The sequence below is a fragment of the Ascidia mentula genome, chromosome 8 (genome assembly GCF_947561715.1).
Source record: "Ascidia mentula chromosome 8, kaAscMent1.1, whole genome shotgun sequence".
NCBI classification, from domain to species: Eukaryota; Metazoa; Chordata; class Ascidiacea; order Phlebobranchia; family Ascidiidae; genus Ascidia; species Ascidia mentula.
The window spans coordinates 176,042-193,769 of NC_138573.1; the positions used below are offsets into that span (position 1 = coordinate 176,042).

At 39.3% G+C, this 17,728-nt stretch overlaps 5 protein-coding genes across 5 annotated transcripts; 3 read left to right on the forward strand and 2 right to left on the reverse strand.

Annotated features, from left to right (window-relative positions):
• Nucleotides 1-752: 752 nt before the first annotated feature.
• Nucleotides 753-3,138, reverse strand: LOC145910663 (uncharacterized). Its single transcript, XM_082997850.1, has 7 exons — nt 2,954-3,138; nt 2,588-2,822; nt 1,787-2,496; nt 1,475-1,602; nt 1,289-1,415; nt 1,097-1,227; nt 753-966 (listed from the first exon to the last, which is right to left on the reverse strand). Exons 1-7 carry the CDS (start codon nt 3,110-3,112, stop codon nt 753-755), a joined length of 1,704 nt encoding a protein of 567 aa, XP_082853976.1. The 5' UTR covers nt 3,113-3,138.
• A 2,081-nt stretch (nt 3,139-5,219) lies between these two features.
• LOC145910665 (thrombospondin type-1 domain-containing protein 7B-like) lies at nt 5,220-6,707 on the reverse strand. Its single transcript, XM_082997853.1, has 5 exons — nt 6,620-6,707; nt 6,305-6,475; nt 5,969-6,142; nt 5,694-5,873; nt 5,220-5,563 (listed from the first exon to the last, which is right to left on the reverse strand). Exons 1-5 carry the CDS (start codon nt 6,705-6,707, stop codon nt 5,220-5,222), a joined length of 957 nt encoding a protein of 318 aa, XP_082853979.1.
• Nucleotides 6,708-9,052: 2,345 nt separating this feature from the next.
• LOC145912295 (fatty acid hydroxylase domain-containing protein 2-like) lies at nt 9,053-11,403 on the forward strand. Its single transcript, XM_082999718.1, has 6 exons — nt 9,053-9,180; nt 9,704-9,825; nt 10,019-10,221; nt 10,359-10,464; nt 10,685-10,851; nt 11,051-11,403. The coding sequence occupies exons 1-6, from the start codon at nt 9,084-9,086 to the stop codon at nt 11,205-11,207; spliced, it is 852 nt and encodes a 283-aa protein (XP_082855844.1). The 5' UTR covers nt 9,053-9,083; the 3' UTR covers nt 11,208-11,403.
• Nucleotides 11,404-11,946: 543 nt separating this feature from the next.
• LOC145911496 (nicotinamidase-like) lies at nt 11,947-14,325 on the forward strand. Its single transcript, XM_082998862.1, has 6 exons — nt 11,947-12,096; nt 12,238-12,384; nt 12,580-12,714; nt 13,024-13,230; nt 13,346-13,450; nt 13,566-14,325. The coding sequence occupies exons 1-6, from the start codon at nt 12,010-12,012 to the stop codon at nt 13,644-13,646; spliced, it is 762 nt and encodes a 253-aa protein (XP_082854988.1). The 5' UTR covers nt 11,947-12,009; the 3' UTR covers nt 13,647-14,325.
• Nucleotides 14,326-15,286: 961 nt separating this feature from the next.
• On the forward strand, nt 15,287-17,423 carry LOC145910666 (ileal sodium/bile acid cotransporter-like). Its single transcript, XM_082997854.1, has 10 exons — nt 15,287-15,434; nt 15,491-15,578; nt 15,640-15,758; nt 15,836-16,001; nt 16,102-16,217; nt 16,479-16,567; nt 16,641-16,764; nt 16,827-16,974; nt 17,137-17,230; nt 17,280-17,423. Exons 1-10 carry the CDS (start codon nt 15,287-15,289, stop codon nt 17,421-17,423), a joined length of 1,236 nt encoding a protein of 411 aa, XP_082853980.1.
• Nucleotides 17,424-17,728: the final 305 nt, after the last annotated feature.

Genomic DNA, 17,728 nt, shown 5'->3' on the forward strand with positions numbered 1-17,728 from the left:
TTAAGTTTTTTGCGTGGGTAGACGATCACCCAAATGTTCAAAGTTAAACAGGAAGCTGCCCTGTCTTGGACTAATAAAGTCACGTTCGCACTTTTGGTTCCTGTTTTGTCGCAATAGCAGACACGAAAGTTCCGCTTTTACGTTTTTGTCAGACTTGCATCAGAAAGTTACTCAACTAAGTTTGTTATACAACTCCAACACATATTACTTGGGTACCAACCTGTTTTTAATCCCTCAACAATACCTTTGCTGATCAACAAAATTGTTTCCAAAACTTGCGTCTGACTCGATAACCTTTCATAATTTTAGCGGTGTCCTTTTATTTTTGTGTGCATTGCTCAATTGTTTTTGCGCTTATTTCGATTAATTTGATTGGACTTTCCACTACTCAAACATACCAACTTTAAACCTTGACTGAACTTCGACATTATGTCGACTGTTATCCGCAAACCTCCGTACCCCTGTTGAAATAGGATGCGCCAACAATGGCCCCACGCTCTTCATTGTGGCATTGTGCCAAGGGGTAAACAAACTTGTATGAAAATTTATATCCTTTGACGGCCATATTGCACCGCGTGGTGTCGGCCAGGCGTTTTGTCGCAAGCCGCATGGTGGTGAACCGAAACCAACACAGATATTTGTATCGTCGCATGGTTTCCAAACGTGCGATCACAAACAACTCTATTTATTCTAAACAAATATCGATAATAAAAAACCGAAGAATATTTTCCTCTGGTTGGGAAACTGGGACCTCATAATTTTGCGACGTCCAGCAAATATCTATCTAGGTTGATGTTGACCAGGTGTGATGACGTGTCATGTACAGTTGGGGGGTTCCTAACACCCCCTGGAATTGGGGGTACAAGGCGCGGATTCGCTGCAGCGATTTGGAGGGTGAATAGAGATGGAACCGACCAACTTGATCTCTTCCTGATCTTTCGTGGAAGTTTCTTCTCCTCGGTTGTCCTGGAGGGAAAAAAAGGATTTAAACTGAACTTAAATCGAATCGTTAGATTGGATCGAATCGTTATATTGGATCGAATCGTTAGGCTGGATTAAATCTAGTTTCTGATTTCCCGGATATCAACCAACTCACAATCTTGGGTAGATTCTGACGTAGTTTGGAATTGATTTAAGATCTCCATCCCCGTACTTTGGTGGGCCACGTTTAAGTGCCTCCAAACGTCGTTGCATTCTCAGTTTTGCTTCTTCAGCTTCTCGGTTGTACTGAAAAGTCAGGAAAAGACTTTAATTAAAAAACTGGAAAACCGGCTAAAATTATTTTTACATTTTTTGCCCGCTCATCCGTTTCAAGTTCCCATGAAAGTTTTCTAAGAAACCTATCCACACGATGACGCTGCTGAGCCTCTATTTCCCTGGCATCTTCCAGAAGTTTTTCCCGTTTTAATCTTTCCCTGCGTTCATTCTTTCGTTAAACCTCACATCATATATTGACAACCCCCCCCCCCCCCACCTTCTTGAAGAGAGATGAAAATATTTTGCAACGTCAACTGTAGTATTCCATGACGTCACGTCCGCTTCGAAGTCTCCGGATTCTCCTTTCTTGTACACAGTGACGTCATATGATTTTCCTGGTCGAACCTGGGGAGGGGAGGATCACAGTTTGAGGTTGAATATTATCAGTTCGGTGGGGGGAATACCCTCACACGATTACATCGAGCAACATTTGTTTTAGAACAACTGGGGGGGGAGGATTGTGGAATTTACTAATTGTTTCATAACATTCTACAATTAAACGTTTATTTTCTATGTGGGGTTTACTTACTGCGATCGAGGAATTATTGATGAGTTCCTCTGTGGGTTCGGATCTGTTTGATTTCAATTTAATTCTTTTCCTCCTTGGCCGGGGTTTCCCTTTAAAAGGGTGATTACCCTTAACCGAAACAGCAGCAGCCAATTTCAATGATTTTTCTTCGACACTCTGAAGGTCGTTTGAAATCAGATCGCTGCTTGAGCCGTACACAATGTTTGGTGAGTCGTCAATTTCTTCCTCGGTTAAAGCTTTAGCTCCACCAAGCGGCGGAAACTTAGTGTCCTTCAGTCTCTGAACCCGAGCAGGTCTGGAAGCCGATAAACCCAGATGATTTTCACCTGATTTCTCGTTGCCATTAAGGTTTGCGTGCAAATAAGCTTGTGACAATGGTAAGACTGACGTCACATCGATCCCATTCGATTTCGATGCTTTGTAACAATGGTAAGCTTCGTCAACTGCTTCGATCGCCGATTCACAATCAATACCTCTTTGTGACGCGTGTTTTAAAAACGTTTCAGAGTTATTTTGTTTCAGTCGATTTTGGTTGTGGTTGTGTAAGTTAATCTCTGTAAGACTTTGCAGTCTTCCAAGGTTTGTTCCAGAATGTTCCGGGTTCGAATCCCTGTGTTCAACTTCACGGTTGGGGGCGCGCGGTTGTTCCGTTGCAAAAGAAATTTTCAGAACTTCCGCATTTCCATCGTTGGCTGTTTTATCATCCACCCCTGCAGATCAAAATAAGAACGTACTTGTCTCCATTCAAATCCTTTCGTACATTAGAAGTTAATTAATATGATTTCTGTGTGAAGAACTCACGGTTGGTGGGAGTTCGGAGTTGGAGGTTGTCATCCTGATGGACGACGTGTCTCCTGATTCTCCGCTTCGAGTGGATCCACCTCCTCAACTCTTCCCTGTCTTTAACCTGATCTTGTTTCACTTCTTTGATCAATTTCTTTGTCCTACTGAGTTTGAGGAGGGCTCTGTACATATCGTCCTGCTCCTTCGCCACCTTGCGGACGGCAAAGTTTGTATCTTTGTGCCAAATGTTTAACTGAAAATCACAAAGTTTACATGCATGTAATGCGTTGCTGCTGCTGCAGAATGCAATATTTTATAAACCAAACTTCTTACGCAGAAATTCACGCGAAGTTTTAACTCAAGCAGAAATATTTTGTTTCAAACCTCTTTCCGAAGGGCGAAGTTTTCTGCCTTGTTGCAATTCTTGACGAAACTTGAAACTTCGCTTGTCCTCGTGCTCCTTAGCGAGACCGACACCATTCCTCTCGTCCTAGTTATGTTCCGTCGCAAGGCTGCTGCAGCTGCCATTTTGTTTGACGTCATAATTTTAATCAAGAAACTTAAACTTTTAAGCTGTGACAAAATACCAGCATTACTTTTGTTGCCATCGCAACTGAAAGCAATGGAAGGTTCATTATTTTTTTACCCGAATTTAAGCGAAGTTTTTATGATCATGGCGTCGACATTTAACATCAAGCTCATATGTAGATATTTTAACGGACAAAATATAGAAATCATAACGTTTCTGTAAGTTTTACTTGGTCGTAAATCCTTTCCCCTAGCTTTTTAACTTTCAATAGTTTTCGCCTCTTGCTAATACTGAACCGTTGTACAATAATCACGTTCACCTTCTCAACCAATAGCGTGATAGGTTTTATAGGAAGTGAGAAGTTTTTTCCAACAAATCACTCCTGGATCTTATCGGGTTTCGGATAAAAACAACTCCTCACAACAATGAACAAGTTGGGCTAAAGTTTGTCAACTTCTTGTACCAACAATCCCACTCACCTTAACACTGTAACCACACACAAAAGTTATCTTTCACCATTCAGACTTTGCCGCTGTCCCTAAGTAAACTGTGGCATTCCCGACTATTATGTCAAAATGCTTATGATGTCACAAAGCGTGTTTCGCGGTTAACACAATGCGTATGTTATACGGAATAAGTTGTTGTTTAACTTCCCGCTGTTGTTTTTACTGCGCACTCTCTCTAAGCTTTTAGAGTTCGGCCAAAGTAAGCTTGAATATTTCAGCTGAAATTAAACCTCAAACATTGATCGGATTTTCTGGCGACAAACATTGAAAGGAAACTTGAGACAACTTGACCTTGACTTGAAGGACGAAGCCACGTGTCATAAACTTCGCCTCAGTGATTTACCAAAAGACTCTTGACGGGGAATTCTATGAGAGATGTGAAATATGTCCATTCACGAACCTGTATATCCGCTATATTATCAACCACTAACAGATGGTGAATAAGAGGTCGTTGAAATGTCTGAGAAGGTGCAGATGTCTGCGGGAGCTCGTAAGTACATAGATATTTAATCATTGTCAAAATGATTTCTTTCAAAACTCCGTTAACAGACCGGGCGTGACTCGCACGTTGGATTTTTGATCATATCGAGGATATCGTCTGAACACCTTTTCAGAATACACAATCTCACCATTGAAACACCAAAGTTCAAACAAACCTTCAACTTTTGCCCCTTTCAATCTAGATCTGCGGTTCAACCTTAAGCCAACACCACTGTGTGATATTTGGCTTCTGTGCGGACAGAATATTAAATGGAGTCGTTCTAACAAACCACCAGTACTTTGCTTGGAGTGGATTGCTTGACAAAACAACATTTCACTTATTAAACCGATTTTTTTGAAAAAAAGGCCCGTACTGAACTTGTCATGACTGCATTGTATAATTATTATTTTGCTGTTTTTCAAGTTCCACTGCATGAAGGGATATGTAAGCCTGCACATACTGGCCTCAAGTAATTGCAGTTTGTAAACTTTCGCCATATCAGTTTTCTTGATGTGATATGTTTGTTCGAAACCTGTTCCTATTCTCACCAATCAAGAACATTGTTCTTGTTGTAGCTAAACCTCGCAAGTCCACTTTGCTATAAATGATTACCCACTTTAGTGAAACACTTGAAGCGTTTTAGCGCCGGGCGTGGGGACCTGATGCTTCTTATGGCCGGTATTTACATTCAATGAGGGTTCTTAGACGGCCAAGGAAATGTATCGCTTCACTTCAGACTAAACTTTTACGTAAATCAAGTCTTAATATCCGCCATTGTGACCTCATAATTATTCAGAGTTTGTTTCAAAATGCAAAACAGCGCGCGACCGCGATTATTCCAGCTGTACATATCTATAAACAGGCAAAGGATGTTTGACTTTAAATTAAGTTATCGCGTTTTGTCGCTTGTTTTTCAACAACCTGTTCAGCGTTATACGACACCAACATCACTTGCAGTAACTTTCCACACGATAAGTTCAACCTTTCAATTTATGTTTACTGATAAGTTTTGTGATTGCTGCGATTTGAATCGAAGAATGAAATCCTTTTGAATAAGCGCAAGGATGAGGGTTGATAAAGCACTTGGAAACATTTTAAATACAAATAACAACTATTATCCTTTGTTGTCACAAATTATTTTTTGCTTGATCCGTTATGTCTGTAGCGATAATTGTAATAATGATTTCTGCGTAATGCTCTTTTCCCTGATCCGGACGAACTTTCGGATTTGCTTGATCCTCCACTGCTGGATGAACTTCCTCTTCTTCTCTTGGATCCTGAAGGACTTCCGGATTTGCTTGATCCTCCACTGCTGGATGAACTTCCTCTTCTTCTCTTGGATCCTGAAGGACTTCCGGATTGGCTAGAACCACTACTAGAGCATCCGGAACTTCCTCTGCATCCATCACCCTTCTCTGTTTTTCGTTTCGGATCATTTTTCTTTTTTGGACTCTTTTCCATGCTGGGTTCATCGCAAACTAAAAGCAATAAAGACGAGTTCAGTAAAATTCGTTAAAATGTTTTTTGGTGTTAAGTTCGACAGTTTCTCCTGTTCGATCCAAAAATCTTTCGAATTTACTTCTATTGTTTAAAAAATAATTTTCATACTTTCGGTTTCGCTGAGTAGCGGGCATTCCTCCCCTTGACCTTGAGGATCGACCTCCACGACCCTGACCCTCTCTCTAACCTGGATATCGTCACCGTCCGGTATCATGAGATCGAAACAATCGCTGAAGTCGGACCATTCCGATACTTGACAGTTGACGTCATCTCTCCGCATGACGCAATCTGTTGGGAACCCAGGAGCAAATGTGAACTTTGCACTTTAATGATTATTATTCAATCTACATCCAGACAGTGGATGGCGCCACTTAGTGTCTCACCTCTGACTTCACTCAGTTCGGGGCATCCCCTTCCTCCGTTCTTCGACTCCACGATTATTTGTCTGAATCTTTCTTCGATCGTTCGAGAATTTGGAGAGTTGCTCTCATGGGAACAATAACTCCAGTGTGACCACTCACCGACGTCACAATCAAGAGGGGAATCACCGGAACATTCTGTACACACCAGTCCCCACAACGTCAGCAACGTTTTTAATACAAATATTGTTGATATTTCAGCCAATTTTCTCTTTTCCTATGTTTTTGAGAACATGAAGGACTAAATTATTTGAGACCAAAGTCGCTTCATTTTATTTTTTACAAAAGTTTTTCCCCCACCTTCGATTTCTTGTAAAGGAGGACATGTTTTCCCTCTCCCCCTCGGCCACTGGATCACGGGTCTATCTCGGTTCCGTATCATCACATCGAAGTGGAATGGGTCGGTAAAATCCAGCATACATTTAGACCAAGACCTCCATTTGCCAACGATGCAATCAACAGAATTTCTTTCTGAAAATCCCAATAGTTGTAAATGACAGTTATTTATGAGGTCGGAACGTTTGCAACAGATTCTAAAGTTACCAAAGTGTCACCACGTGTTTACCATAGGATATTTGCTTATAAACAGGACAGACAACAAACTATTATTCCAACCTGGTCTGTTATAGAAACTCCATGCGAAGCAATAACTTGCAGAGAGCAGCAGAATCACTGCACATCTCGTAAAACTTTTGCTGTTCATATTTCCTTGTGTGTTTGTAGTTGATTTGAAGCAGATATGATAAACCCAACATAGCGTGTGTTTATATACACAGCCCTGATGGCAAATACTCCCTAACATTGTTTACAAACAACATCACGAACTTCGCATATAACAACAGACCAATCCTACATATTTACCTTAACCCTGTTCAACGCACAATGGCCCACGCTGATTAACAGAGAACCACTAAATTAAACATGTAATTATGACATCACAAAGGTTTATCACCCGGTGCCGCGATCGTGAAAGTGACGTAATTGTTTCATAACCCCCACGATTATGGGTTGGTGGCTTAATTAAGGCTAATGTTGCAGGGAGAATTTCCAGCACACTTCTGATTATTACATCCCACCAAACCGACAACACATGTTGTGGTCAACATGGTTATTCGATATCCACAATTTCTCTAAAACAAAAGTCGCCGAATTTCTGCTTCGTGTGTTTTGCAGAGCGGCAGACTGGGTCTTGAGTACATGTGACATGCAAAAATAAAACATTAATAATTAAACTAAAAGATGTTCATGACGAGATTATTGTTGCGTGACGTCATAGAAGGTGCTTTGGTCGTGTGAGTGCTGGCAGCAAGCATTATGCGTAGGAATGGAAAACATTGTAAAACTGGTTTAGTATAGCATTGTATTACACAGGGGACAACAAATGAACGAATTTGATGTTAATTTAAGCTGAAGACAGATGGCCGCTGTTCGACCTATTATGTCTTATTTAGTTGTGTAATAACAAAACAGTTACTGGGACAGGGTGTTCTTGTTGTTACCGCATTTATGATCGCTAACGTGATACATGAACTTTTGAAAACACGACAGAGACAAACCGTCAATTTAGCATTGTCATTTTGTCCAATCATAGCAAAAGAATTGAATTTTGAGGCTGGCAAAGACCGCCGAGAAAAACCAACCAAATTAGCTGATTATGCAACACAACACTGTTATTCTGTCATAGAACCACTTTTTGTCGGACAGTGGCGTTGCCTACGAGTTCGCGACATAAATGATTTATTTAATTCGCCACAATCAACCACTAATATATTTTTCGCAATATAGTTCGTAACTAGAAATGTTGGAATCACCAAATTAAAGTCAACACAAAGGTGAGGTTAAAGTTATGACATCACACCCAAAATGACGTCATGTAATGGTACTGAGCAAAGAAATGCACCATCCCCGTCTTACCGAAGTACAGAGTAATGTCGTTGCGCCTATACCCTATGGTCTTCCGATAATTGAGGACAAATAAGCCTTTGGTTTGTGACGTCACAGTGACATATTTTTGTCTGATGTAAGACCTTGTCCTGACCTTTAAGGTAACGTAATCTGTGAATTATCCTATGTTAGAAACTACTCGATATCTGCAATATAAGGCGCCTTCTCCTATCTAAACAATGCATTTTTTCGACGCAAGCGCCTTGTGTGATGTGCTTTTCTCCTCAGCGCAAAAGGTTCATAATTTTTGGTCGCCGTTACTTTTCGTGCAGTTTTCCACAGTTTTTAGTTGGCGTAGAACCGTAAAACTTTGGATATATGTTTGTTGTAGATGTACCTTTAGTTTTACGCAAAGTTGTCATGTCATATGTTCTTTAAACGCTCTTTCCTCTGGTGTAAAAAACTGATTCTGTCATGAGTTTCTCTCAAACAAGGTTTACAAACACATGGAGATCATATGCAAAATTTATAAACCAAACCCAGTCAAGCATGAATATCGGCAACCACGTTCGTCCTGCACGAAACACGATGTTCCACGCGATACGCTCCAGTGCGTTTGGGGCGTATTTAATGCAGATTCTATCAAGTTTTTTTTTTACATCCGTGTGAGATTTTGTAAAAACATACTTGTAACTTATTGGTCACGTGGTCAACTGTCGGAATGTTTTTTAAGAAACCGCAGTTTTTCATCTTGCAGATAATGTGATGGAACACGTGTGCATACCAGACACCCAGTGAACTTTAAACCTTGAAAAGTGCTGACAGTGCCCGGTGTTTGGGAGGGTGGATATTGTGGCGTCCAAACCACAAGAAAGACAGCAATGTTTTGGGTGAGAGGTGACAGACTTATTCTGTGGTTTATTTGCGATGCTGTCCTTTCTACATAAAAGAAGGTTTCAAGCGCAGAATGCAAGGTTGGAGAAAGTGCTTTATGGTTTGTCTTTCATAGTCGGGTTAATTTTTATGCTGTTACTCACTTAACCCAAACAGTGCAAAGAATTTAGGAACGGCAACGGACGTTATTTCATACATCACACACAATTACGTCATTGATGTTTCAGATACAAACTGTGCAGTCAGCTTTGTTTATGTTTTGCCGCTGCAGTTAACATCCTGACATTTATAAGTTAGCGTAATGGAGGCAGTAAATGCAGTAAAAATGCTTCTGGAAGAACAATGGCAAAGTGTTCTAAACCTTTTTGGCAACGACGAATGGAAGATTTTCACAATGGGTAAGAATAATGTTTTTTTTACAACGTAACTCCTCACATATATAAAATCGCTTGACACAGACGTTGTCACAAGATGATTGTGTTGCGATTAATTTACAAGCAGTCTCTCAGTTGCAAAATAAAACAACTTTGAACGAATATCTTGCGGCGATTCTGCTGCTGCCAAACGCGTTAGACCGGATTCTTTGCACGCGGTTTGCTTGCACAAATTCTTCTTTCACAGTATAGTCATATGATATTCCCTGATATGGTGATAACTCGCACAGTATAGGATCGGTCATATGATATTCCATGATATGGTGATAACTCGCACAGTATAGGATCGGTCATATGATATTCCATGATATGGTGATAACTCGCACAGTGCAAATGTGGATCTGAGATTACTTTTAATTTCTTTTCAAATAAAAACCGTGAAGTTTCTGTTTGGGAGTTTTTCCACCAACAAACATGAAGTGCATTAGTTTGTTCACCACCGACACCGTAGTTGTTGCTGGTAATTTATCAACCGTGCTTTTTGCAGGAACTTCCATTTTAATGCTCGTCACATACTTCGGGTTCAACGCGTTCTTCGTCGTCATGGATTTAACGGAACGACCAAAGTTTATGAGAAAATACAAAGTTCAAGCTGGGAAGAACATTCCAGTCAGTTTGTGGGGAATAACCCTAAAATATTCACGTCAAAAAAGTTTATGAAAACAATAAACCAATGTTAAACTCATGCGGAGGGTTAGTTTTGTTGCAAACTGGGTCGCTCATATTTGAAAAAACAATTGCCCATATTTTTTGCTCAAACAACTCTTCGGTCTACAATAAAATCACCAAACTTTACGCAAAGGTCGACACTTCTAAACTCGTGCATTGCTTCGTCGTCTCCTTACGTAACGAACTCACCAACTGTGCTCTCATCTTCTTGTGCTACAAGTGGATGAGGGATTGGGGTATGACGTGTAACACCCCTCTACCCACGTTGTGGAATGCATTGTTTCAATATCTTGTAATGATGGTTGGAGATGAATGCGTGTTCTACTACGGTCACAGGTCAGTTATTTCACAAGTTGTTACGAAAGTAGAAAATTCCTTTAAATTAATTTTCATCGAATACAAAATGTGACAACTCGACCGTGAAAAGATTTTCCAGAAATGCAAGAAATTTCAATACTTGATATTTCATTCAGGGTCCTGCACTCTCCACGTTTCTACAAACATTTCCACAAAATGCATCATGAGTGGACCGCTCCTATCAGCCTCTCAGCTTCATACACGCACCCCTTGGAAAATCTGGTAAAATATTAACCTTGGAACTTCTTATACCACGTGATCTCCCAAAATAAAACATGATATGGGGAAGTACCTATTTTCAATTAAAATGTTTCTGTTGCTGAAAATGAAGGCTGCTGCATAACAGCTGAAACTTCGAGAATCGTCGATAAAAATAAAGTGTGCCAGAAGAGCAGTATTTAGCAATATATAAGTGTTGATTAAATCCGGACTTTCCAACCAGTTGGTGAAATTCCTTCCAATGTTCGTGGGGCCGGTGTTGGTCGGGGCTCATCTTAGTGTCACGTGGGTGTGGATTTCTATGTATCAGCTCCAAACTGTTGTCAACCACAGTGGGTTTCACCTCCCAGGTCTCCCATCACCTCAGTTTCACGACTTTCATCACCTCAGGTAAAAGATTTAATTCTTTATGTTTTCATTTGAAAGTTAATTTTCTTCTTGTCAATAACTTACTGGACATATATAAAAAATGTACTCTTCCATTTTTTTGTCAAACGCTTAATTTCATAATTTTTGTCTCAGGGCAAATTTCACATCTTCCACTTTCCACCACCCAAGGTTGACTCACCTTAAAACATTTTATCTGCAGGTTTAACGAATGTTTTGGATCGAATGGAGTCCTTGATTGGATTCACAAAACTGACGTCCAGTTCAGAAACTCAATACAAGGAAAACGACATCAGAAATATTTCAGACTTTCTCCAATCTCGCTGCTTTACCCTCATCCGGCATTGAGGGAAAACTAGAGTTTTGAAGTTTTATTTTTTTCATTGCATGTTTTGTTAGCAATTAACAAACCCTCAGTGCATAAACCTAATCAACAACAGAATAAAAATTGTGGTGATTGTGGATTGTCATAATTCAAATGCTTCGGAATCGTTTTTTTCTCTTCAACATTTATGCCTTGGCTTTCTGATGCTTTCGCAATCTTGCGTTACGTCTTTCAACTTGCTGTACTTTTTCTTAATCTCGTTGGTCGGGCAATCGCTGCAATTAAAGCTTTGATACATCTTATCATGATATCAGCCCCAATCTTGCAACTTCTTCCAGAAATAAACAGATCAATGTTGATGATTGAGATCAACTTTCTGGACTCAAATATAACTTTTGATAAGACTCAGATTTGGGTGCTGTGAAAACAAACAGAGACTTAATGTTGAATTATTGGGTATGGATAAACTCAAATCATCCAAGTTTCCCTCAAAAAATATCTCATGACCTTATGACCTTGATAAGACGTGAAACGTCAATAAGGGAAATTACCCACAACAAAATTTTGGTTTCTATGGAAAAATCTAAAATCCCATGACCAGAAAAAAGGGAAGTTTGTTGTATTAAAGTCAAGTGTAGATTTTTAACGTGTTTCAGTGTTTAGGGGGTGATTTGTCGGTTTAAATACGCTTCATGGTGTGTTGTGTAGCCTAACTCTGTAGTAGCTCAACCGTATGCTGAAAGATTATTCAAATTTTTTTCGGTTTCAGTTGCTCTTAGTTTACCGGAGTGTTTCTTTAGATTTGTGTAAAAAGTATAGTTATCTTGGCAAAAATAATGATGAAAGTAGCTCTGTTAGTTGTTGATATGCAAAATGATTTTATTATTGGATCCCTTGCATTGAAAGACTGTCCAGCCAAACAGGTTTGTAAGATTGTGACTTAACCATCACTCTTGGCTGTGATGCCATTCAACTTAATCCATCAAAAACATGTTTTTCGACTTTCGTGTTTTTTATGGTTTTTGACATATTTTCAGTTTAAAATGAGTAAATTATGTTTCAAGGATGGACAAGACATTTTGGAAACCGTCAATCAACTAGTGACCCTGCCATCATGGGATTTGATTGTCTACTCACAAGACTGGCATCCCCCAGACCATATTTCATTTGTTACGAACGCATACAAGTTTGAACAACATGAAGATTCAAGCGTCAGTTATACTTGTTTCATTTTGTTTGCATTTTCTTTAATAATTATCTGGTTTTTATTATTGTTCAAATGCAAATTGTTAACTCATCTATGACCCACCAACAAAACCATTATTTATATTACAAGAGTTTTATCAGCCCTACCTGTTTGTACCTTTACTCACACGACTTTATTCAAGTGTTTAATTGCGTTGAAGGTTGACCCAACAGTGGCTGAAGTTTATGATAAACTAGTTTTTAACATTGATGGTCACAAGCGAAGAGAACAGATCATGTGGCCGCCCCACTGCATTCAGACAACATGGGGAGCTCAATTCCACAAAGACTTAACTGTGAGTTATTTGCGTTTACAATCACTGTTTAAAAGCTTTTTGTAAACCTTTCTGCACTTAAACATCACCAATCTGTTTAATATTTCTTTTGAAATAATTGTTTCAGTTTAATTATTCCCATAACACTGAGAAAACTAAGTTTTTTAAATAACAGTAATTGCCTGAATAGATTTAGTGCCTGCATACAGATGTTATTTTAATTATTTCATATCCTGGGTAAAAGCTTTGCATGTTCTCAGTGCTGGGATGGCTTCTTTTACAACATCCATTGAAGGCATTTGATCAAAGAAATTCTTTATTTATTTGCAGATTGCCAACGGAAGTCACATTGTTAAGAAAGGATTGAACAAACACGTTGATTCGTATTCTGCTTTTTTTGACAATCAACGTTTAGAGGAAACAGAAATGCGGGAATTGCTCCAGAGGAATGGAATCACTCATGTTTTCGTGTGTGGTGTTGCAACAGACATTTGCGTCAACTTTACGATACAGGATAGTATCGATCTGGGTTTTAAGGTAATATTTGTTTGTCTATTTTGATGCAACTACAGAAAGTTATTTGAATATTCTCGTACTGCTGTGAGATTTACCAAAATGTGAAACTGTTTGTTTTTAATTTTTCTACTTTTAGACGTATTTTATTGAAGACGCCTGTGCTGGTGTTAATTGTGATCACATACATGTTGAAGTTGGGAACATGGTTCAAAGAGGTGCTCATGTCGTTCAAAGCACAGAGGTGAGATAGGTGTTTGGTATTCTGAGTCCAAACAGTATTTTGTATATGTGTAGATATATTTTGCATGTGTAGATATCAAAGAACATTGTTTGAAAGTTTATTTTTGGATGCACAGGTTAAAAATCAACTGGAGATTCTTCACGGGAATAAACCGGTGAAAGAACCTGAAAACAACGATGAGATCCCGCAAAATTAACTTTCACAAAAAAATGTTGGGTAAAATGCAGTAGTTGTCATGGCAATACCATGGTGTGTTGTGATTGGCCGAAAACATGCTTTGTAACATCTACCTGGAACCTAAGAGTTTTGTAAATATCAGATTTATATGGATATCATATTGTGAAAATCGTCACCACATGGTGGAGCTCTCGTGAATGTACGCATGTGTAGCTGTAGAAAATGATGCAAATGATTTTATTAACTTTCCAGTTCCCTGTGTTTACCTGTGGAAAGTATTTCACATTCATCTTATGATTGCAAGCCTGATACACAACCTCAAATTCCACAAACAGATTATGGCAATGTTTTTATATTCTGTGTTTGGATAATTAAGATTAAAACTTCTTTTTACACAATTACATGAAAAATAATGAGTTCCAATTGTGTTTTAATTTGTCATTGTTGGGCCTTAATTATCAGCAAATTGTGTCTGTAGTTTTTTCATAATTTTGCAAGAAAACAGGTTTTTTCTTACTTTGTAAATACTGTGTTAGTTTAAAAATTGCATTCTTCAGTTCTTTTTTAATAAGTACACTTTGTTGTGTTTCATTGGCACAAAATTATGTTAATTAACTGTTCACTATATTGCTTCGATTTTAATTGTTGGTGTTTGTGTGAGTTTAGCCACTGTGAATATTCCAATAAACTAAGGCCATCGCGTATTTCAACCAGTAGAAAACCAGGTTTTAAATCACTTGGGTTTGGGTGAAACTTAATTATGGAATGCTGCTACTATTAAAGTACCAACTATTATCGAGGACTCGAACAAACAGAGGAAACAAAATTTATCGGTGAAATTTGTATGAATCCACGTAAAAACAGCGTTGTTATGGAGGATGTTTTGACGTAAATTGGTTGATGTCACATTTGGCTGAAAAGCGGTCACAGAAAATCTGGTCATGAAATGTTCGACTGGCCGGTAAAACTAGAGCGAGAACCATCAGTTGACAAACACACAATATATTGGATCGGGCGTCAAGGGGATAACCAGGGTAACAACCATTCGTTTTTTTGTATTTTCAGATGTGTCCGAATATTATATTTATTGAACTTGAACTGTTTCAAATATTTTTAACAAATATTCTGACGTAATTTTTAAACAGAACGTTGAAATGAATGAACAGTCGAATTGTTCCAGTCGCCATGTTTATTTATGATCGTTAGACAGAAAACGTTTTAAACTAAAATTGCCAATCAAGTATTTGGCTTTTCCAATAAAGTTTCCGTGATTTTGCTTCCCCGTGATTTGTGTAGTTTTTTTTACACTCGATCGAAGCAATCTCATTTTTTCTTGCTTAAGTTGAAGCGGTCACAAAAAAAATGTTCCAGATATCAAAGTTGCGAGTTTTCAGATAAGATAACCGATAGCATTGCGAAACTTGGAGCTTACCGCAGGACAAGCTGGGTGTGGTGACAAGCATTTCTCGGTGGCAAAGATACATGAGACAGGTCGACGTGAAGGAAGGTTTAGATTCACCTGCAGTCGACTCTTTGCTACAGCGCCGTTGTGTGAAGCATGAGACACGAAAACTTAATTTGTTGGTTTTGCTTCGATGGGATTCGAACCATTGGTCTTCTGTTTACAAATTTATTGTTAGTTCCAGGAACAAATTAGAAATGAATACGACAATATTTGTGGTCGCAACCGAAGCATTTACCTCAGCAGATATCATTGAATCGAGCGTTTCTCCCGGACGGAATACCTCAGGGTCGGGATTAAATGAACTCTCTGGGTCCGGATTAGACAAGTCCGGGAAGCACCATGGTAGGATTCACACAGCACATACACGCCATGATGTAAGTGGTTGTCATTTATTACAGTTCCATCCATGTCTGAGTATTGCTCCAGCGTCGATGACGTCACGGCGAGCATTCCAGAATGTCATTCACAATATCGCGCTAATTACAGGTGCGTGAAATTAGCAAAAATCTTTGATCGTTCGAGTTTATGACCTGATGTATATTTACAGTCGTGCACTTAGCTATGCGCTGATTGGATGTATCGCCATTATCATGCTTGCCATGGGATGCAACGTGAGAGTCCACAAACTCATGAACAGATTGAAGAAACCATGGGGAATTCTCATAGGTAATCTCAGAATATTCCCAGCTTGAACCGATTTATTTGGCGCCCATAAGAAGTTGTTTTTTAAATTTTCTCCCAAGGTTTCTTGTGTCAGTTCGGTATCATGCCTCTGAGCGCTTTTCTCCTTGCTCTCTTGATGCGTCTCTCCAAGCCTAAAGCATTGGTGGTGTTAATTATGGGATGCCTGCCGGGTGGAACAGCTTCGAACCTTATCACTTACTGGCTGGATGGAGACATGGATTTGAGGTAAACTAAAACATCCAACTTTCAACCGCTTTGTCTCAATGTAACTTCTGTGCTATCTTACACCTAGTTAATCCATGGTTTACGGTTTACAACTTTCCAGCATAGCAATGACCACGACCTCAACAGTCCTTGCTTTCGCGATGATGCCTCTCTGCCTCTTTATATACTCGGGTTCATTTGCGGACGACACCATTTCTGTTCCTTACGCCAACATATGTAAGTGCTTACACAGGGTGGAATAACACCTGTGTCTGTAAACTGCTGGAAAGCAACTAATACACAAAACCTTACTTGACGATCTAAGATATGACATAACGGTTATAACTAACGAGGTTCACTGGCATCCAACCATCAGGGTCGTGAGTTCAAACCACACCGGGAGCGTGATTTTTCACATCAGGAAAAAGCAGCTTTGATCGGCTGCGGTGCCAGTAAACTTTATGACAAACGTCACGCCATAAAACCGTCCATTTCCAGGTATCTTGTTGGTGGCTTTCGTCATTCCGGTTGGAGCGGGAATCTTAATCAATCACTTCAAACCAAATCTTGCTCGTGTTATTGCAAAGGTGAGTGTCTGCAACCAAACACATAAATCCCTGTCGATCTGGATTAATTGATGACCATGTGAACTTGTTGTAGGTCGGTGCAGTTGTAGGGTTGCTCGTGATAACTGCAGCTGCTGTGATAGGGATTGTTCTCTACCCAGCTGCCATCCACATTCCTCCAATCTACTGGGGGACCGGATTCATTCTGCCTTTGATCGGTCAGCATATAAAGAACATTGTTAACACGTCATTAATACTTTACTATGCGTCACAATTGCAGGTTATATTCTCGGTTACGCTCTGTCACATCTTGTTGTCGTGCTGTTTGGCAATGACGTCATCACCGCCAAACAGAAACGAACGGTTGCCATAGAAACTGGAACGCAAAATTCTCAGCTTTGCACGACCATCATCCAGCTCAACTACGGGTGAAGTTAAACTTGACCAATCAGCCATGTATTCAGTGGTGACGTCATCACAGTAGAAATACAGCGGCTGATGTGTCCCCAAATTTAAATTTAGCAAATTTCTTCTTTTATTACACTTATTCAAGAATACGAAAACATGTAGATATTCCATATATACTGCAGATGTACGTGTATGATATTGGAGATGTATTCCTACCCCTTGGTTTATTTCATGTTCCAAATCGTCGAATCGTTGATACTTTGCTTCCTGTATCAGGTACAGCTCCCTGTTTACCTGAATCCACAAATCAACCCAGGTTTTGTAGATTTATAATCGAATTGGAATTCCATCTGATCGCCTTAGTGAAGAGCTGGAAATGACACCCAGGACGCCACCTGAGGAACAACCGCAAGATAATGAACGACCACAAGATGGTGTATTAGACACTAATGCCAACACAACAAAATAAATTTGTGATTTTTTATTTTGTGCATCATAAAATGGCCATGGGTTTTCGACTTTTCTTTTCGCAGTATACATGAATGCATTAAAAATTCTAATTGTTGGCAAAGGTATGTTATCTTTGAGGCAAAATTGATCAAAGCGTTCCGCATAATTAAGCAAAATTTCAAATAATATTACAATAATTTCATCCAGCATAATTGACGGTTAGATAAATACATCAAGTCAGTTTACTTAAACTTATCTAATAAAAACATTGCGAAAAAATACAGAATTACGTTAACGAACCGCTGTTAGTCGAAATGCATTCGC